Source organism: Metopolophium dirhodum, chromosome 3, assembly GCF_019925205.1.
Source record: "Metopolophium dirhodum isolate CAU chromosome 3, ASM1992520v1, whole genome shotgun sequence".
NCBI lineage: Eukaryota > Metazoa > Arthropoda > Insecta > Hemiptera > Aphididae > Metopolophium > Metopolophium dirhodum.
In genome coordinates, this window is record NC_083562.1 from 17,734,748 (window position 1) to 17,754,351 (window position 19,604).

General features: G+C 29.0%; 2 protein-coding genes and 1 long non-coding RNA gene across 10 annotated transcripts in view; all 3 read left to right on the top strand.

Annotated features, from left to right (window-relative positions):
* The window catches only part of LOC132941828 (kelch-like protein 2), a 30,801-nt gene extending 21,573 nt beyond the window's left edge, over nucleotides 1-9,228 (top strand). For 3 of the 7 annotated variants that reach the window (XM_061010020.1, XM_061010022.1, XM_061010021.1), the window contains 10 exons: nucleotides 4,577-4,718; nucleotides 4,780-5,008; nucleotides 5,072-5,247; nucleotides 5,317-5,413; nucleotides 6,219-6,375; nucleotides 6,441-6,553; nucleotides 6,614-6,925; nucleotides 7,457-7,597; nucleotides 7,653-7,905; nucleotides 7,978-9,227. In XM_061010020.1, the coding sequence (XP_060866003.1) occupies nucleotides 4,579-4,718; nucleotides 4,780-5,008; nucleotides 5,072-5,247; nucleotides 5,317-5,413; nucleotides 6,219-6,375; nucleotides 6,441-6,553; nucleotides 6,614-6,925; nucleotides 7,457-7,597; nucleotides 7,653-7,905; nucleotides 7,978-8,165 (1,806 nt within the window). In that variant the 5' untranslated portion in view covers nucleotides 4,577-4,578 and the 3' untranslated portion in view covers nucleotides 8,166-9,227. Of the gene's footprint in view, nucleotides 1-3,588; nucleotides 3,722-3,790; nucleotides 3,896-4,576; nucleotides 4,719-4,779; nucleotides 5,009-5,071; nucleotides 5,248-5,316; nucleotides 5,414-6,218; nucleotides 6,376-6,440; nucleotides 6,554-6,613; nucleotides 6,926-7,456; nucleotides 7,598-7,652; nucleotides 7,906-7,977 lie in introns of those variants that run through there. The other 4 variants (XM_061010019.1, XM_061010018.1, XM_061010023.1 and 1 more) reach the window with 4 other exon arrangements.
* A 1,762-nt stretch (nucleotides 9,229-10,990) lies between these two features.
* On the top strand, nucleotides 10,991-14,980 carry LOC132941341 (uncharacterized). 2 transcript variants are annotated; one of them, XR_009664152.1, is made up of 4 exons: nucleotides 10,993-13,688; nucleotides 13,750-13,826; nucleotides 13,921-14,057; nucleotides 14,937-14,980. XR_009664152.1 is itself a non-coding variant. In XM_061009355.1 (3 exons), the coding sequence occupies exons 1-3, from the start codon at nucleotides 13,118-13,120 to the stop codon at nucleotides 13,978-13,980; spliced, it is 690 nt and encodes a 229-aa protein (XP_060865338.1). In that variant the 5' UTR covers nucleotides 10,991-13,117; the 3' UTR covers nucleotides 13,981-14,132. The 2 variants fall into 2 exon arrangements, 1 of the variants encoding a protein (XP_060865338.1); XM_061009355.1 differs by lacking the exon at nucleotides 14,937-14,980 and having other exon boundaries at nucleotides 10,991-13,688; nucleotides 13,750-13,808; nucleotides 13,921-14,132.
* A 7-nt stretch (nucleotides 14,981-14,987) lies between these two features.
* Nucleotides 14,988-18,957, top strand: LOC132941342 (uncharacterized). Its single transcript, XR_009664153.1, has 3 exons — nucleotides 14,988-15,691; nucleotides 16,443-16,526; nucleotides 18,836-18,957. It is a non-coding gene; the product is annotated as an uncharacterized LOC132941342 (long non-coding RNA).
* The last annotated feature ends 647 nt before the right edge of the window (nucleotides 18,958-19,604 follow it).

Genomic DNA, 19,604 nt, shown 5'->3' on the forward strand with positions numbered 1-19,604 from the left:
TAATTATAATTTTATTTCCAGTAGGCCTCTATCACTAAGTTACTGTTGCAATATAATAAGTAATATGTTAAGAATATTTGCTTTGCATTTTTATGGCCCCCAAAATTTTCAAAATTCCCAATGTGGCACTCCAAAAATATTTATTGGTGACCCCTGCCTTATACTAAGGTATATTTAGTATGTCTATGCTATTATCTAAAATTTAGATAAAAAGTCTAGGGATATATTAGTGAAAGACATTCTACATAAACAATTTAGTATATATTATATTATTATACAGGGTACACAACTTATATGTTACAACTCAGTACTAAAAAAAAAAAAAATTTGTGTTAAAAATATATGATTTAATACAATTTTATATATTTTATTATGGTATTCTTAATTAATTATTTGTTATTCTGCCAAGTTACTGCTCCGTTTGTCATTTCAATATGCAGATTAATATGTAGATGGTTTCTGTGAAGTTTGTACGCTGTGCAAAAAGTGGTTCCGGAGTTATGGCCTGTTAAGTGCACACCTGGCGACATGGCCAAAAAAACAACGACAACGTCTATACAATTATTTTTATCTATATATTATATAACCCATACCATTAAAAAACAAAAATTTCTATCGTAAATCTCAAAATTCCTGTTTGAGCACCTACCGGGGGTGATCACTTCCCTTTTTAAATTAGCCTATGACACTCACAAAGAATGTGGCTTTGTATTGGTGAAAGAATTTTCGAAATCGGTTCAGTAGTTTCGGAGTTTATCCCGAACATACAAACAAACGCTATCATTTTATATATTAGTATACATAAAAATGAATGTTTGTGTGTAGATTAGACCTCTGGGAAGAAGATAGGCTAAATTAAAAAGTGTTAAATTTGTGTTTTTTTATTCATCGGATTTTAGTACGGTACTACGGTTGCATTAGGCTTTTGTATTAATTGATTATATTAATCCTCCGTAGGTGGAATTAAGTAAAAATGACAAACTTGGTACAATGTTGATACTTTAGAGCTAAATCATACAGTTACGTACAAACAGCACGGTAGATTGCCTACCTGATAAAATACTTCTGCAAGTCAGAATTTTTATTCCGGGCAACAAAGAAGTTAAGTTACATTTTGAACCAGTGGCGTCATTTGGGGGGGGGGCAAGGTGGGCATTTGCCCCTGTCTGATTTTAAAAGCAGCCCTATGGGCCGGTGTCCAGTTGTTGCCGTTTTACCATTATTATATTTTATTAGCGTAAAAACGTGCCTACAATAATGTTATAATAATATTTTTAGTCAAACATTTGCTGTCTGGGTATTTTATAATATTTTCAGAAAATATTAAAGTATGTACTAAGAAATTATTGTCACAATGATACATTTTTACTAATTGATAGTTGGAATATATTTAGACGTATGCGGGGACGTACACATTGTATGTATGGGTATGTATTTATGTATGTTTGTTTGTGTGAGTGTGTTTTGTGAAGGAAAATGAACAATTAGTATCATAATCTCGTATAGTTTAATTTCTAAAATCTAAAATGATTACAAATTCTAAAAACAACAACCGATTGACGCTCTTATCATTAATCACGGACTTCATAACTTGCGACAGTCGTGTATGATTCAACTATTTTGCGTATTGTGTTAATTTAGTTGAGTACCTAAATTAAAATTAATTTTTTTCCTGACGCATGTTTACATTAATCTTTTAATTTGGGCAAAATATGATCTAAAAAAAATAGATGGGTGGTATTAGGTGGTGCGACTAAAAATATAAAATTACCGCTAACTGCTCGAAAAGTATCGAAAATAATTTCTAACATGTTAATAAACAGACAAAACTTGAGCCGGTAATCAAGCAATAAAAAAAAAATATATTATAATTTAAGATAATATTAATTTGTAAATATATCATATACTTATATAAGATAATATATATATACTTATATACTTATAATGAATCAGGTAAAATTGATTTATAGATAATGCAGTTAATAGATTTTCAAAAATAAAAAAAAGAAGATATCTTAATAAACTACTAATATTTTTGCGGTTTTTTTTACCCATTCGGGCCGGTCTAAACCTTTGCCCCCCTCTATTGAAAACTGAAATGACGCCACTGTTTTGAACACCATACACCATACACCGAATATTAAATAACGAATTGAACAAAGTTTGAGTCATATAGAATTGGTACATTTAACGGGCAACGAAGTGCCAGCGGGATCAGCTATAATAATAATATAGATAATAGTTTAGAGTCCTCGCCAACTGCATTTATTATAATATTGTTATCTCATTCCATGAGAATTTTATTTTCTATGGTCATATAAGTAATATAGTAATATTAGTAACAACATCGTAATTTATAGAATATTGTCATAAATCATAATATTATATAATATTAGATATAGGTACTATAGCATATTATAAATATGTTTTGTTGTTTAAAATATGTTAAAATATTAAAAAAATTAAAGTTTAAACTGATTATTATAATCATAAATCAGATTTTAAAGAATTAGATAGTTATTTTGTCTTATAATAAATATAACTAAAAGAATCTACATACATAATAATTAATAATATGCATATAATATTATATTATAACAGTTTATTTAACAAACCCAATATTATTTTCTAAACATGATCAAATTTGTTTTTTAAAAACTGTGAATAATCTTATAAACTATTTCGTTACATAAATTATATTCTAATTGATGATGATTATATACAAAAATATTTAAATATTTTTCAGTGTACTACACACATAGGCTTTCACTGCTTTTAGTGATTTAAAATAATTATAAAAGTTACGCCTCACTAACTCACTTACAGAATAAGTGGTATATAAAAGTGGGGGGGAGGATTTTGTGTGTTACAACGCCCACAGGTTTTTTTTTGCTATAGGAAACTGTCAAAGCCCAAAAGTAACAGTTAAATTAATAAGTGTGTGGTGTGTCCCCTGAAATCAGATGTATTTTAGGCCCTGGTCATGTATGTTAAAGTAAAAATAGTTGAACATTTTGTCATGTCTACAAATATGTTAAAATAAATATTTGGTGAATATTTTAAGTCTCTACGGTTTTATTTATTTTTGAATTGGTCTCAAGACGTTCAACAAAAAAACAAAAACTAGTTTCGAGTAAATATTGCTGTTTTTAGTAGGTATAGGTATTATTTTATTTTTTTCGTTTCCTGATTAATTTGAAAAATACTGGGAAATTTATTTTTTTCCACTCACCTAGACAGTACCAGCTAAGAACAAACTAGATGTCAACATCTGTATAATTTTCTATCAGAAACCTCTCTCAAATGGTGGATTTTTCTTGGCGGCTGTAAAAATGTCGTCAGTTTTTTAACGCACATCATTTAAATATTCAATCAATCATAACACCACATAATATTATTATAAATTCACTTTACTTGTATACACAAATAAATGTTCTTTTCGTTCTTGTACATTCAATAAATAACAATCTCTTTAAATTCTAAATATTTGTTGTACTTAATTTCGTTCACGTAACACTGCGACCTCCACATTATCATTGATAACAATATAATATTATCACAGATTTGAGATTTTATAAAATTAATAATCTTGTGTTATTGTTATGAGACATGTCGAGTATTTTTTATAGTCGACAGACCACAATATTATTCATGGAGGCGCTTAATAATTATTTTAAGTGTGAAATGAATCGTTTTGAATAAATAGTTCTTTATTCTTAAAGTAAGAAGCTCAGCCCATAGGTTACCACATCAATCATTACTGACTGTTATACATACTATTTTTTCGCAGAATAATCTTTAGTTGGATATGTTTTTGTTAAGATAAATACCATTTGACATAATTTGTGTCACCGGTTTCGGTTGAAGTAAACCACCTACAATACATAATAGGTAGGTAAGATAGAACATAATATTCTATATTGAATTCAATAATATTTTATCAACACAACTACTTAGCGTTTTATTGTATCGGAGAAATGAAAATAGAAATAATATTGGTACCACACCATCTCTAAATAGTACCTATCATAATTCATTACCGATGCAAAAAAAAATTCAATATCGATATTATGGTTTTAATGGCCGAAACATGGCTAACCACCTTTTGGTGCATACATTAGAGTATATAAATACCAAAATTTAAATAAATATGCATACTATTATAATCTAATATTTAATGCTCGTGTCACAGTCTTTGTGGTTGTAATTTTTTACAAGTAACAAAGTGCGTGTGATCAGCTAGTACTAATATAAAATCAATAAAAATAATTTTAAATCTTAATATTTTAAATATAAATCATAAGAACTCAATATAATGATTTTCACTAAATAAATATAACATACGTAGTATTGTAAAAACAAGATTTTGGTCAAATTGTAACGTTAAATTTGATGAAAATAATTTTTGTAAATTACTGCTGGAACTAAATACAAAAAATGTTTGTATTTTTAACTAGCTATCAATTTCATTTACAATATGTATAATATATTGAATAATTGGTAAAACCATGTATATTTAAGTATCATTTTCACAATTTTTAACATATTATTTAAAAATGTTTAATTTCTATTACAGAAATGGATGAAAATGATTTACAACATTTGCCAAGTGAAGGTGATCAAACAAGTATTCTGAAATTTAAAAGATGTGAACCAAAAAAATTTAAAAATAGCTCTCACACGGCAGAAATATTTGGGGTCTTGCAATCATTAAGGATGTATGTAGTGACTGAATTTAGTAGCTAGAAAAATAAAAAGTTAACAAATGTTTGTTTTTAGAGATGAAGTGTTTTGCGATATTAAGTTGGAAACAGACGATGGTACAGTAATTTTTGGACATAAAGTTGTTTTAGTATCAGCTAGTCCATATTTCAGGGCCCTGTTCACTAGCTTTGAAGAAAGGAATAAAGATTGTATTATTATAAAAGAATTAAACCCAACCATTTTGCAACTCTTGATAAATTATATTTATACTGGAGAAATAATTGTAAATAACGAGCATGTGAAGGTATTATATATTTATAAGACTTATTTTAAAATGATTTCAATTTGTTATTGTTTATTTCTCAAGGATTTGTTAGCGGCTGCAGATCTCATACAGTTAGACTATATAAAAGCCTCATGTGAAGAGTTTTTACAAACACAGCTAAATCCTTCAAATTGTCTTGGAATCAGAGCACTTGCTGACTTACATTACTGTACAGGATTGATGTCAAGTTCTGATGCCTATATTAAAAAACAGTTTTTGTATGATAAACATAACTTAATTTTCTTGTTCAGTAAGTAAATTCTATACATTACGATTATTATTTTCAGAGAAGTGGTTAAATATGATGAATTCTTATCTTTATCTCCTGAAGTAGTGATTCAACTTATCTCCAGTTCTGACAATGCTGTTCCATTTGAAGAAAATGTAAGCAAACTAAAATTATTGTTATTTTATTATTATGGGTTGAAACTTGAAGATGGCTCAATTTGCTTACCTATACCTTCTGTTGCATAGTCATGCAGCGGCGATCAGTTTGTCAGGCCATAGTCTGGCAGCAACCGTTTGTACCTCCACCCAGTAAATTATCTGTATACCCGCAGTATAGTATTACCAAGCCTTTGCACTCAAGTCGGGACTACGTTTCTTAAGATTATACATGCAAATATATGAATAACTGTTTAAGTATAATATATCTTATATATTGGCCGCTTGTTAGAAGTATATTTGAATTACGTTTTACAGAATAGAAATTATTATTTTGGTGGTTGTCCCATGTATAGATAGCTGATAAAACCAAATACCTATTTTAATACAATATATGCAGTACCTATTACACCTCTATACTTGTAATACATTTAAATGTTTAATGTTTCTTACAGTAAACTTGGTCTGTAGCTATTAAATTACAAATAATAAAACTATATATGTATAATACCATTAATACCTATCTAATTCATCTATTAACAATATTTATATTTCAAATATACTATTATAGTAAATAATTCATGGCTTGCAATAAAAAAAAGAAATCTAATAGCTGTTTAAGAGATCCCAAGAGGTAAACCAGAAGTATTTGTTATTAGAACTAGCTTTGCAAAATATTCTTTAACTTATGCAAATTTATAAATTTGTTTTTGTTGATGGTATAACAAAAAAAAATATTGGCGACGATATTATATATTTACATTTTGTTATTTTATATTAACTAAATTGTGTTTATATATTATAGGTATTTGAAAGTGTTCTGAATTGGATAAGACATGAATTATGTTGTAGAAAACAATTTTTGCCAGATTTGATGGAACATGTAAGATTGCCATTAACTTCAAAACAGTATCTATTAAAAAATGTATCTGAAGAGCCTCTCCTTAAAAATAATCCTAAATGTATGCTTTTCCATAAATTATAATTTTATTGTAATTTTTGTAGTATATAATTATAATATTTTTAGGTAAAGATTATGTATTAGAAGCGATACAATTTCATTTACTCAAGTCACAAAAAATAATGACCATACCAAAAAATATTCGGTGTAAACCTAGACAATCTGGTGGTTTACAAAAAGTATGTTTCTGTTTTGATAAATTTACCTTTATAGTTATTTTATAAATTTATTTCTTCCAGGTTATCCTTACGTTAAGTTACTCTCCGCTTATGGATAAGAATTTTATAAGCTGGTATGACCCAGCAAACAACCTATGCCACATTGCACAAGTAATGAATGAGGATTGCCATCCAACTCATCTTGCCTTAATAGCAGACCAATTTCTGATTGCTGTTGGTCGTATTCAAAATTCATCAATGTTCTGTAGATGTGAACAGTTTATTCAAATGCTTGATTTATTTTCACAAAAATCCAGTTGGGTACCAATGGTCAACATGTTAGATGATCGAGATCGTTTAGGCGTTGGTGTATTAAATAATAGTATATATGCTGTAAGTTACCCTTTATATAACTCATTTGTTTTTTCAGTAATTGCTAAAATTATTTGTATTTATAAGCTTTTTTCATGCAGATAGGTAGCAATACTAAAAACCTTGTCAATAAGCCACTATTATGACTATCAAATACAAGTTCATACTTTTTAACATATTCTTTTTATGGATATTTACTGTCATAAAAATCATTAGAATCCAATGAAAAACGTGAAAGGAGTTGAGTCATTGGAGGGAGCCACACATTTGTGACATTTTCTATTTATGGAAACTTCAATTCAGAAAAATTACATAAAATTTAATATGCCCAAAAAAAGGTAGATTAATAGGTTATTGGTCCTCAAAATATGTTTTGATTATTATCTAATATCTACCAAATACCACCTGAGTAGTGGAAATTACAAATAATTATAGAATTTTTTGTTTTCTTTACTTAAACTACCAATATGGAACCATACAGCCTACATTAATTTATAGTTTTATAGTGTGGGATGGCTAGTATATAATTAATAATATAATATTAAAATCTAGGTTGGTGGAGAAAATGGTTCTATTTGTTTAAATAGTGTCGAAGTTTTCGATATCAATTTTGAAGAATGGCGAATGGTTTCTTGTATGGCTAACAAGAGATGCGATGTTGGTGTTGGAATTCTAAACAATCTTTTATATGCGGTAAAAAATATTTTTTAGTAAAATTAAATTTTATTAAATTGTATTATTTGTATAGGTAGGAGGTTATGATAATTCTACAAATGAACATTTAAATTCAGTTGAATGTTATGATCCTAGTCTTGACACATGGAAACTAGTAGCACCAATGTCCAAACGTCGCTCTCATGTTGGTATTGGAGTCTTAGACGGTGTTATGTATGCTGTCGGTGGTACACACGGTTCAGGATATTTTAAATCTGTTGAGGCCTATAGACCAAGTGTCGGAGTATGGACTCCAGTGGCTGACATGTTCTTTGACAACCATTCTAGTAACTATAGTATTTATATTTTCGAAGAATATATTTGTAAAAATGTATTATAAATTACATTTTTTGATGTAGGTGTAGTAGTCGTTTTAGATGGTTTATTATATGTTGTGGGTAATACACATTCTACTAATATGCTGACTATCCAAATATACAACCCCCACACCAATACATGGAAATTAATGGAAACCTGTATAAATGATGCTGGATTTATTTATGCTGCAGTAGCTATTGATAGACCCCCGCATTTTAACACCGATTAGCATAAATGCTCTTATGGTTGGTAGTTATAATACAATCATATTATGTGTAATTTTGAAACTATGTTAATGAGGGATATACCACAGAATAATTCTGTGGATATACTTTAGAATCTTCTGATAAGCTGTAATTGAAAAAGTATTTTATAGTATACAACTATTTTAACTTTTAAGTAATAAATAAAAATGTGTTTTTTTTCAATAACTGTTTTATGTTCTGCCCGCATAGGAAACTATTCAATATACTTGGTTTTGTTATAACTTTGAGTTTGATATGTCTGTACTGGACATTAAAAATGTTCAATACATTTACTCTATTAATTGTGCTATATAAGATGTTTGACTTTTGTTCAATTTTTGTTTATGAGTATAAATGAGAAAAATGTAGTACAGGTTTTTCATAATTTTATGTAATAAGGTCAGTCCGAAATTAATGAGTATCGATAATACAGTCATAATTTTTATTATACTAGTGTTAGAGAGTTGAGTTAAAATGTTTAGAAATTCATCAAAATCACAAAAATGTATCAATTATTATTATACAGTTCAAAATCATTAACATTTTTACTTTTAACACCAATATACCTTGAAAAATATACAAGATTCCTTATAAGTTTATTTTATTGGAATTTGATGTATCAAGTAGCGTACAGCTAGTGTGCTACATACTCATATGAAGTTAAAATTTTTACCACATTAGAGAATATCTAATTTTTAAATTATTACAATTTCTCCATAAATGATTTTGATAAATTGTAAGAATTCAAAAATGTTTAACGTAGATAATAAATACTTGAAACATTCCACTATTGGGTACTGTTTATGATATTAACCAGTAACCACAATTGAATTTGTCTTCGATCTTTATTTTGTATAACCCTGTAGTATAGGCAACCTAATGTACGGTCGTTGGACGAACCACAGAGTGTTGATGGTTTACGATGACGTAAATTACGTCGATCAGTGCCTCAGTCCGTCGGCCAGCGGTGAATCAAAGTTGAATTATCATTTTCTATACACAATGATATTCTAAAAATATTCAAACAATTTTAGTCTACCTACCTAATACAATATGATAAAATATATTTTAAGTTTTTTTTGTTTTCTTGTTTTTTTATGTGATAGGTCCAGTATACCTATTGTACCATGTACAAAAGTCGTATATGTGTGTGTATGATTATGTGAAGGTGCTCTGGACTCTTTTATTTAATACTTAGATCATATTTTGTATATTGTAAAAGCCAAAAGGTCACGATTCACGACTATTATAAGAGTGGTTTATGTCTATATATACATTGCGAATATAATATAATGTAGTATAGAATGCATTCGCAGAGCCATGGCTTTCAACAATATGTTATGATGTTGAGTTGGTTTATGAGTTTGTAACTTAAGAGTTAAAAGGCAATGTTTAAATTTGTTATATTATAGATTTGTTAAACAACTTATAAATGATATGTAAATATGTTACATATTTTCTTTGTTTCATACAACAGACAAACTTTTAAAAATGTTTACTTGGAATTTGACGACTATAAACTTTTAGAAATAATAAACATTTTATTTTTATTTTTCATGGAAATGAAATATTTCATGACATTTTCATGAAATATTTCAAGAAAATAAATTTCATGAAATTTTAAAACCCTACATATAAACATAGAATTTATGTCTTATTTTGGATAAAAACATAATTAACAAATATAGTATTTGTATATGTCTGTTCATTGTCGTGACTACACAGTTATTTATAATATAATTTAATATAAAAAAAAATATAAATTAATAATCTGGACTTTGTCGGCGATTCCTGTATAAAAGAATAGGCCACCGCGCATCTTTTGACGTCACGCGGTTATCTCTCTTGGGCTCTAGCACCTCAACGAATCGACGTATACAAATTGTAGTACCACTGTTAGCTATAGTAATTAACTAACTATTAATTAAACCTAAATCATTTTTTTTGTTTCGTGGTCCTTTAAATTAAGTAAAAAAGCTTAAAATCTAATATCGTTTTGCATCATAACAAGAAAATATCAATTTAAACGAAATTAGCAATGGCCCTGCAAGCAAATATCAGGAAGCTATGAATACAATTATGAAAAACTTCAATTGTAGAATTAATGTAAATTATATTGATGATTGCACGGTTTTGAAAAAACTTTTGATATGCACTTATATTCTTTAGAATCAACTATGAAAAGATTTAAACAATATAATTTAAAATAAAAATTGTCAAAATGTAGATTTGGGTACACGGAGTTAAAAATTCTAGGAAATATAAATGATAACAAAGATCCGTCCTACAGCTTACAGCAATTGCACAGTTAAGTTCTCCGACTAACATAATTCAATTAAGTAAGTAGTTTTTTGGGATTGGAAAACTACAACCCAAATTTTAGTAAAAACACTTATTCCCTTAAACTGAGTTAACAAAATGTAATTTCTAAACAAAAAAAGCAGGTAAGTGGGTGTCGCTCTGTTGTACAGTAGATTACAAGTCGGTCACCGTTATGGATGATGTTAAATTTGAATTCAATGATATATAAACTCAGTGTATACGAAAAACTATTTTGAGCGAAAACGGTCTGTTAGCCTATAATATTACTAATACAGGTAATTTTATATACATTTATCTATATTAGATAAAGATAATTTAACTTTTATCTTTATCTATATTAGATAAAGATAATTTAACTTTTATCTTTATTTATGTTAGATAAAGATAATTTAACTTTTATCTAGATAATATGGTAGATAAGCTAATTATTATTATATTTAAACTAGCTGATCCCATGCACTTCGTTTCCCTTAAAAAATGACAACTCTTTAAATTGTGATTGTTCAAATCTTTTTGTATGTAACTCGCAACAGTAAGTGCAATTCAGCCACCCTGGTAGGCAATCCGACCACGTCGGATCGCCGACAATTTGCAAAGGTATATCAAGACTAGAAAATCCACCCGCCGATGAGCGGCTATAAAGTGCAATATGTGACAATCCGATTTGATGCATGCTTGATTAACCAATATACAAATAAAATACTAATACGTCATTAATAATTATTAATAATAATAATTTAATTAACGATTAACCAATGGCAACCAATTATTATTATTATTGTAACTTTAAAACCCATAGCAACCATTTATAAACAAACATTTCCACTGTAAATCTCAAAATCCTCGTTTAAGCACATCCCCGGGTTGGACTTAGGGGTATGAAAAATAGTTAACTTCACTCTCTCAGACTTACTGAATATACACACAAAATTTCATGAAAATCGGTCAAGCCGTTTCGGAGGAGTTTGGCGACATACATTTTCTATATTGTGACACGAGATTTTTATATATTAGATAACAAATTTACTTCTTTACCTACATGAATATAAAGTAACTAATAGTTAATAAGTACCTACATAATATAGCGTAATATTGTAATATTGTGTACTAATTGTATAGTGTTATGGTAGAACAATTTTAGTACAAAAAAATGAATATTATTCAAGAAAAATAGAAATTACCAATATAAATATTCTGTGTAAATTTACAGTGGAACTTTAACGTCCGGTTCGTGCTTAACTATGACGTGAGTCTGCGCGGGTGGGTCTCACAATAAGTTGATAAGCACGACAATCGGAACGCGGTAATATTATTATGTATTACGTGAATCGCAAAACTGCAACAATCTACATTGATAAGAATTTATTCTGTATTTTTAAAATACGACAGAAAAATAATTCGTAAAAATTAGAATACGATTTGTTTGTTATTTTTCAAACATTGAAACATAGTAACGCGTTTTCAAGCGTTGTGTGGACTGTGGATACGATTTTATTATTATTATTTTTAACAAGACGTAATAATAACTACACATTTATTAGTTTTTTAATTAAAATATAAAAAAACCCGAATTTGCGGAAGTGCATAATTATAAAAACATACACTTGCTTAAATCAGCATCACGTGTTTTTAAGTGCGAGCTGTTATTAATTATTATTCTTCTCCTGTCTAACTAAAATAAGTCGTGGCTTATTATAATATATGGGTACACATTTCTAAAGATTTATCTGCGTGCATTAATGACAGTAATAATATTATATTATTTACAACCCCGCAGCTTTTAAATTTAAAACCACTTTTATCATTCCATCGCTATAGATGCCGAGTAACTATGCCTATTAACAAATGTTAGATTATGGTATATGCTATAGAAATTCTATCGTTATTATTTTATAACAAAACAGGTACCTATCTAAATATTATTCACCTTTGCAAAAGAGCATTGTCACATCAATTTATTAAGAGAATAATAATATAATATAATATAATAATACAGTCGTCCATATAGTAGTTTGGTATATTATATAATTTTTAATTATATTTAGTAATAATAAGACAGTTGTTTCTGATTTTTTGTGGATAATAAATATTGAAACGAGACAAATTAATCATAAGCAAAAACGTGGGTGCCAAAATGGCCCAAAATTTTTTTTGCCCACGGGTGGCAAAATTTTAAATAAGGCCTTGGCCTGCGCAGTAACACAATAATATAGGGTATAGGTTTCATATATTGTACTCGCGTATTTTTCGTCGTAAGATTATAGTTAATTTGTTGGCTAATAATAATGATTTTTTTCTCGTAAAAAATTTCCTTGTTTTGTATTAGTTAGTTTTTTTCTGTTTTTTCCTGTTTGTTTTTTTTTTTTTTACTTAAAGTTTTCTATAGTCATGACGTATGCACCAGAAAACTTTAAGAAACGGTACGTGTGGGTATAGAAAACGATAGCGCCGCATTGTGCACCGCAGAATACGTAAGTATAATTTGATATTATATAGAAAACGATGCTGCAAGCCCTCCGTGTGTGTGTCACACGTTCGTCGACTATGAATAATTATTAACTTTAATGTTTATTTTATTGCAGGACGACAACTCACTGCTATCAGCGTAACTTCAATGCAGGTCGTCACCGTGGTCGGAACTTTGGCTGTGACCGTCTTAGCGCTGCTGCTCTGCCTGTTGTGCGCAGGACTCGCGATGACTGCGTTCATCGCCAACATCGTGAGGAGTCCTGCAGTGCAACGGGCATTGATAAAGCGTTTTCCGGGAGCAGCCGGAACGGTAGACGGAGAGACGGCGTCGCGTTGCGTGTCCGTCGCGTCGGATTACGCAAGACGGGTGACTGTGATACTAGCCTTCGAAATTTGGTTCCTCGCTCAGTCCGTCGGCACCGGAATGTTTATAGTAGTGGAGTTGATCAGACTCTCCAGCCGACCTGAAGATCAGACGCCGCTGAAGTCGGTCGCCGGAGGTCCGATTGCAGCACAGGTCGTAGACACCACAGCTGCGGACGTCGCTCCGCTACCGGACAGTGCGGAGAACTCGGCACCCGTCACCACGGAAAACAGCACTCCGCTGCCAGTTGGCAGCGTCAAGAAACCGTCCCCCGTGGAAGCCGTGACTACGGAAAACGGCACTCCGCTGCCGATATGCAGCGTCGTGAAGCCGTCAGCCGCGCGGACACCACGTACGTGCATATTTTAATCATAGGTATAATCAGAAATAATGTTTTTTTATATTGCCCATAGACCAAGCACATATAAATATTGGAAAAAGAGACATGCCTTATTTTCGAAATTCGACCAAGGTATTCTGATGGACTAGCGTATGTAAAAAAACACATTTATATATTATATATGTATCATATCATGTTAAAAATAAAAATGATATATATTATAATCCTATGTTTTGTTTTGTAGAGAGCTTTTACTCGGTCTGTCCCGAGACACTCGGCGCCTATATATGGCAGAAAAGTGTGACCGGGTGAAAGTGGCTGTGGACCCGTTTTGCGGCGCCGGCGGAAATATAATCCAGCTTGCCCGACTGTTCGACAAAGGTACTTACAGTCAGCCTATGATATTACCAAGTATATTTGATGATATTATAGTGAATAAAGTTATTTATATATAACCTATTTACGTGGAACCTTGTTTTAAATTTTTAATCCTTAGCTACAAAAGTTGAACATTTTATAAATTTTTAACTACAAAATAATTATTAAATTATAAATTTGATAAATGTTGTCAAAATTTGAACTTTAAATGCTTATAAATCAAAAATTGAGCCTATGTATTTTTAATATTTTTTAACTGCTATTAGAACGATATATCAGCAGTCTTATATTAAATTTTCACGCTTTTTTACCAAACAAATAACATTTTATTGATATTTATAGAAAAAAAAACTAAAATAATTGAAAACTGACTATGTCCGTAAACAGCTCAAAAAGAGTCAAATTATTTTCAAAATGTTATCGTGTATAGAAAATGCTAATATAAACATTCAGTGAAATTTTCAAGTAGGTATCTACAGTCATACGTTTTTTAATTACAACAAAATAAGAAAATCGTTACATGAGAAATCAAATGTTGTAAAAATATGAATTTCAAACGTTCATAAACATTTAATTTGACTTTGTTGTAGACATTTTTTTTTTGATATAGGTAGTTAAACTTATGGATAATCTTGTATTACATTTTCGAATCTTAGATTGAAAAAGAAAAATTTTTATGAATTCTCAACTCAAAATAATTTGATCATTTTCGTAATTTTTCAGTATTTTGTCAAGATTTGAACTTTAAATGCTTATAAATAAAAAACCGTGACTAAGGATTTTTAATTTTTTTCATCTTCCTTTGAAACAATAACCTAGGAGCCTTCTATTGAATTTTCAAGCTATTTTAACCAACAAATAACATTTTTTTGATATTTATAGGAAAAAAACTAAAATAAAATGGAAACTGAAAATGTCCGTAAACAGCTCAAAATAAGTCAAAATATTTGGAAAATGTTATGGTGTATAGAAAATGCTAATATAAGCATTCAGTCAACATTTAATGTACCTACGGTCATTTGTTTTAGAGTTGCACCAAAAACCAAAATCGATTTTCTCGAAAACGGACTTTGCGTATTAGAATGTCTATAAACTTGCGGACCAGTTTGTATAGTTAAATTTGGCATTCGAACTATAATTGAAGTAGAAAACCAGAATAGGTGCATTGCAGATCACAAAGATTTCTGTAAAAAAACATACGATTTATAAATATACCGTATAGGTATACTGAGTATTTATATAATAATATATAAGTTCTTTGGATTTATCTGAGTAAATAATATATTTTATAATATCTATGGCAATCGTCAATTGTTGAAATTCGTCGGCGACGGTTAACAATTCTAATAATTTCAGCAATACTATTGTATTATAAATATAATATATTGTATATTTTGATTTCAGTGAATAAAAAAATAATAGGCCACAAATATAAACGGATAGTTCGTTAAACCGGATAAGTTGTAACACAAACTCGCAAATTTCGTTTGATCAGGTTATTTTCATAAAATATTTCGATACTTTCAAGTTTCAGCTCATCGGAGTGAGATGATTAGATGAAAATGGATGAAGATAGCTGTTTCTTCGGCGATGGCGGCACTCTAGCTACATTTCACCGGAAGAGTAGATGTTTACGAGTAAGTTTGTTTTCATATTATTACCTACTATTTTACATTTACTTTTTAGACTTAAATTAAATATTTATTGCCACGGACAATCTGTTAACTAGGTGACGTAGAAGCATTTATAAGTTTAATCCCAATAGCGCAATGTATAAAATACGCGAGACCGTCTTCGTTTCACCACGCCAAGTTTAATACGCACCTTTTTGCATGTTATACTATACGCCGGGTATCACCTTAGGTTTGCGCGAAGTATTTAAAACAATATAATGTTATTAATCTTTATATTTTATATTTTTATATACATAAATACATAATACACCTCATATATTTTATTAGCATACTTACACCTATTTTAGTGTAGTTTATACTCTAGATGGCTATAGATATAGGTATTAAATGTCTTGCAATTATATATTTTACTATAATCATTAATTTCATTATAATATAATATAACAATACACTCTAAATTAAATTAGTTGTTATCAAGACAGACAGTCTTAAAACAAGCTCTTTACAAATTGTTCCTTAACACAGAACTCTTTAATATAAAAAGTTGCATTATATTATATCCGTGGATTCATCATATTGACGTACCTAGTATAATATCTATCATTTATTTATTTAATCTATGGCAAATCTCAAAGTCGTTGCAGAAGACACAGTCGATTAAAAATTCTAAAATTTCAATAAGCAAAGAAGATATGAGCAAAAAACTTACTGCGTTTCGTATAATTTTATTTTTCATAAATCACAATATTCTAAGTTCTGGCTGTATTCTGGAGCGTTTCCTCATGGGCGTCGCAGTTCACACACGTCACGGATTCCACCGAAGGAATCGATAATTAAAGTAAGTTTGTTTTTATATTCTTTTGGGGCTTAAATTTACTTGTAAGACTTAAAACAAATATTTAATGTCACAAAAAATGTGCTATCCAAGTGTTGTAGGCGCATATTTTAGTTCCAGACTAGAAATGACTAATAAACGTCGTCGTCGTTTTTCCAGTCCCTGTTTGTAGAATAATTTTAATTAATAGGTGCATACCTATACAAAGTACTTAATATAAATATATAAATATTTTGGTTTAATTTATAGAAATATATGTTATGAGTTATGACTTATAACTGATAAGAGTCATTATATACAATTTTAATTAATAACTGGTAATTTTTTTTTTCCAAATACAACGTTATAAGTTATAGGTAACTATTAATTTAGTGTCACATACTTAACTTCTATTGTTCACCTAATATCTATATTCTATATCATAGGGATTAGGGATGTATAACCATGTACACATAAAAGTATATTCACGGAATGGTCAATTGCCTATCCTGACGTGTGCGCACTTATGAATAATATACCTACTCATATACTCGTATAGGTATATAAATAGTGTAATACTACATACACGAATGTGTTACCTATTATGTCCCTAAAAATTTAACAGTTATTATTATATTTATTTATTTTTTAAATATAGGTAGGTACATTACAAGACTCTAATTAAAATCACATTTTTTTTTTTTTGAACACAATGTTTTAAAAATTATTAATTAATATATAATTTATTGGAATAGTACTAATTAAATTAATGAAATAAAACAAACACAACTACTATAATTATTAGTAATAATAATATATCCACGTATAAATTATTAAAATACAAAACGAACAAACGAAAAACGATTCTAAGCAAAGATATCGTTAACTAATAAATAATATTGAGATTAAAGTATTTTTTTTTTCGGTAGAAAATCGGTATAAATAAGAATTATAAATATTTTTTTATTTTCATACCATGACGCGTGTTTGAAAAATTGTTTATATTAAGTGTTTAAGATGTTAGATTTCGGTTCGGCTGATTGTCCAACCCTCACTCTTCAGCATCAATGCATCAGAAATTATTATTTTTAATATTTAAATATAAACTGCATTTTCTGAATTTTCTAAAACATTGCTTTCCAAGCAAAGAATTCGTTTCATATATTATCAACGAATTTAAAAATGAAATTAGAACATTTATATGGGATAAAGTCAATTTTATAAAAACTTATTAGAAAAAAATTAAATACAATTAAATAAAGGTAATTTTTTTCTTATATTTCTATTTTTTTACGTACCCATTATGTTCGATACTATAACTTCAGTCTTCAGTTATAGAAAACAACAGTCGCCAATATGGAATTACTGTCGAATTTTTTTATTTCAAAATATTAAATAGCATCTGATTAACTCGTTTAAATTGGACTTTTAATTTTTCTGGCTATTTTATTAAGCTTTGTAATATAAGTGCATTAAATCGTATTTCTAAGGCATTTTTCTTATTTTTAATGCATTTAAATCCACGTCCTATTTATAACTTAACGTTATTTTGTATATACCAATCGATTAGTGTACACAATAAAAAATATAATATTATTGATGGGTTAATAGGTTGATAACTATTATGTAGGTAGGTACAGTTTTGTACGTTCAATGTATCGTTCTGAATTCAAAAAGTAGCTAAATGTGTCAAATGATTTTGTCAAGGGTTGGGGGGGGGGGGGGGATGATATGGTTGATTTTTTAACATGCACTATTTCAAGGGCTCTTAACCTAATGGGCGCACCACTCTAAGGAGGAGTGACACAATTTCGTAAAGGGGGGGAGGGCGTGAAAATGTTTAAAAAAAACACGAATTTATTTAGTTATTTTGTTATTTAGGTAATACATATTAATTAATAGGTATTTCTTAAATTTTTTTTATTATTTTATTTGAAACATTATTTTTAAATATTGGGATCAATAAAACTATTTTTATATAATTACTTTTTTATATCAATTAGAATTTGTTTATAAACCAAGTAATAAATAAATGGTAACCGTTATCTATATTAAAAATTTGAATTCAATTTACCGCATTTGCGTCTAGTAGAAACAAATAAATGTTTTTTTGAAGATAATGTAAAAATATCCATCAACCATCGGTTAGGACCATATATATATTTTCTATGATTGGAACGGTTAGGTTATAATTATAAATAATCTATGGCAAATGACAATCGTTTGAGACGAACAGCGATTCCAATACGTACTCACATATTTCGTTAGGTGCTATTAAGCATATTAAGCTAGGTGCCTATTTTTATAAATGTCAGTAATCTCAATACTTCCAGACTGAACTTTTGGATCGGAGATATGAAGACGCGCGCTGCATTTTCCTTGGCGGAGACGCACAGCTTTGACACTAGACAATATTATACACTCAAAGGGAACGCGTTTCGCCGGAAGAATAAATAATTACGTAAGTTTTGTTTGACTACTCTGTTGACGCGATAGACCTAATGTAAATATTTATTGTCAGACAAACTTATATACCCGCTAGACGTAGATTAGTTTTTAAAATCCAGTTGTTATAGGTGTACAAAAATTAGGATATTATGAAAAATACCTTAAATTATAGTACTTTGCCTACAACTGTTAATTTATTGATATAGTAGAATAATTTTTAAAATTTGAAATCAATGAATAGGCAATGCTTTTATAAGTAGGAAAGTAGGTTTTTATACCTACATAACAAAATAAGAAAATACATAATGATTAATGTTATTTAATATGATTTGTAAGTACATAGCAGATTATACCTATCACTTGGTGACGATTATTTTTGTTTTATACGTTCTTCGTAATTCAGTTCCGTCACGATAGTTTTAGTTTTCGTTAAATGTGAAACATACATTTTCTATGCATACGGGGATACGGGCATTAAACATTTGGGTTTTAAGAGAACACCTCAAACGTACGTTTTATTTTGGGGGTTTTACGGGATATACCTATAGGAAATTTTCTTCAAATTTTCACATTTCACTATTTGATATTGTGATATTATTTGTACCCAGGTTAAGTTTCTGTTTTAGAATCGCTTACATTTACTTTTTAGACTTG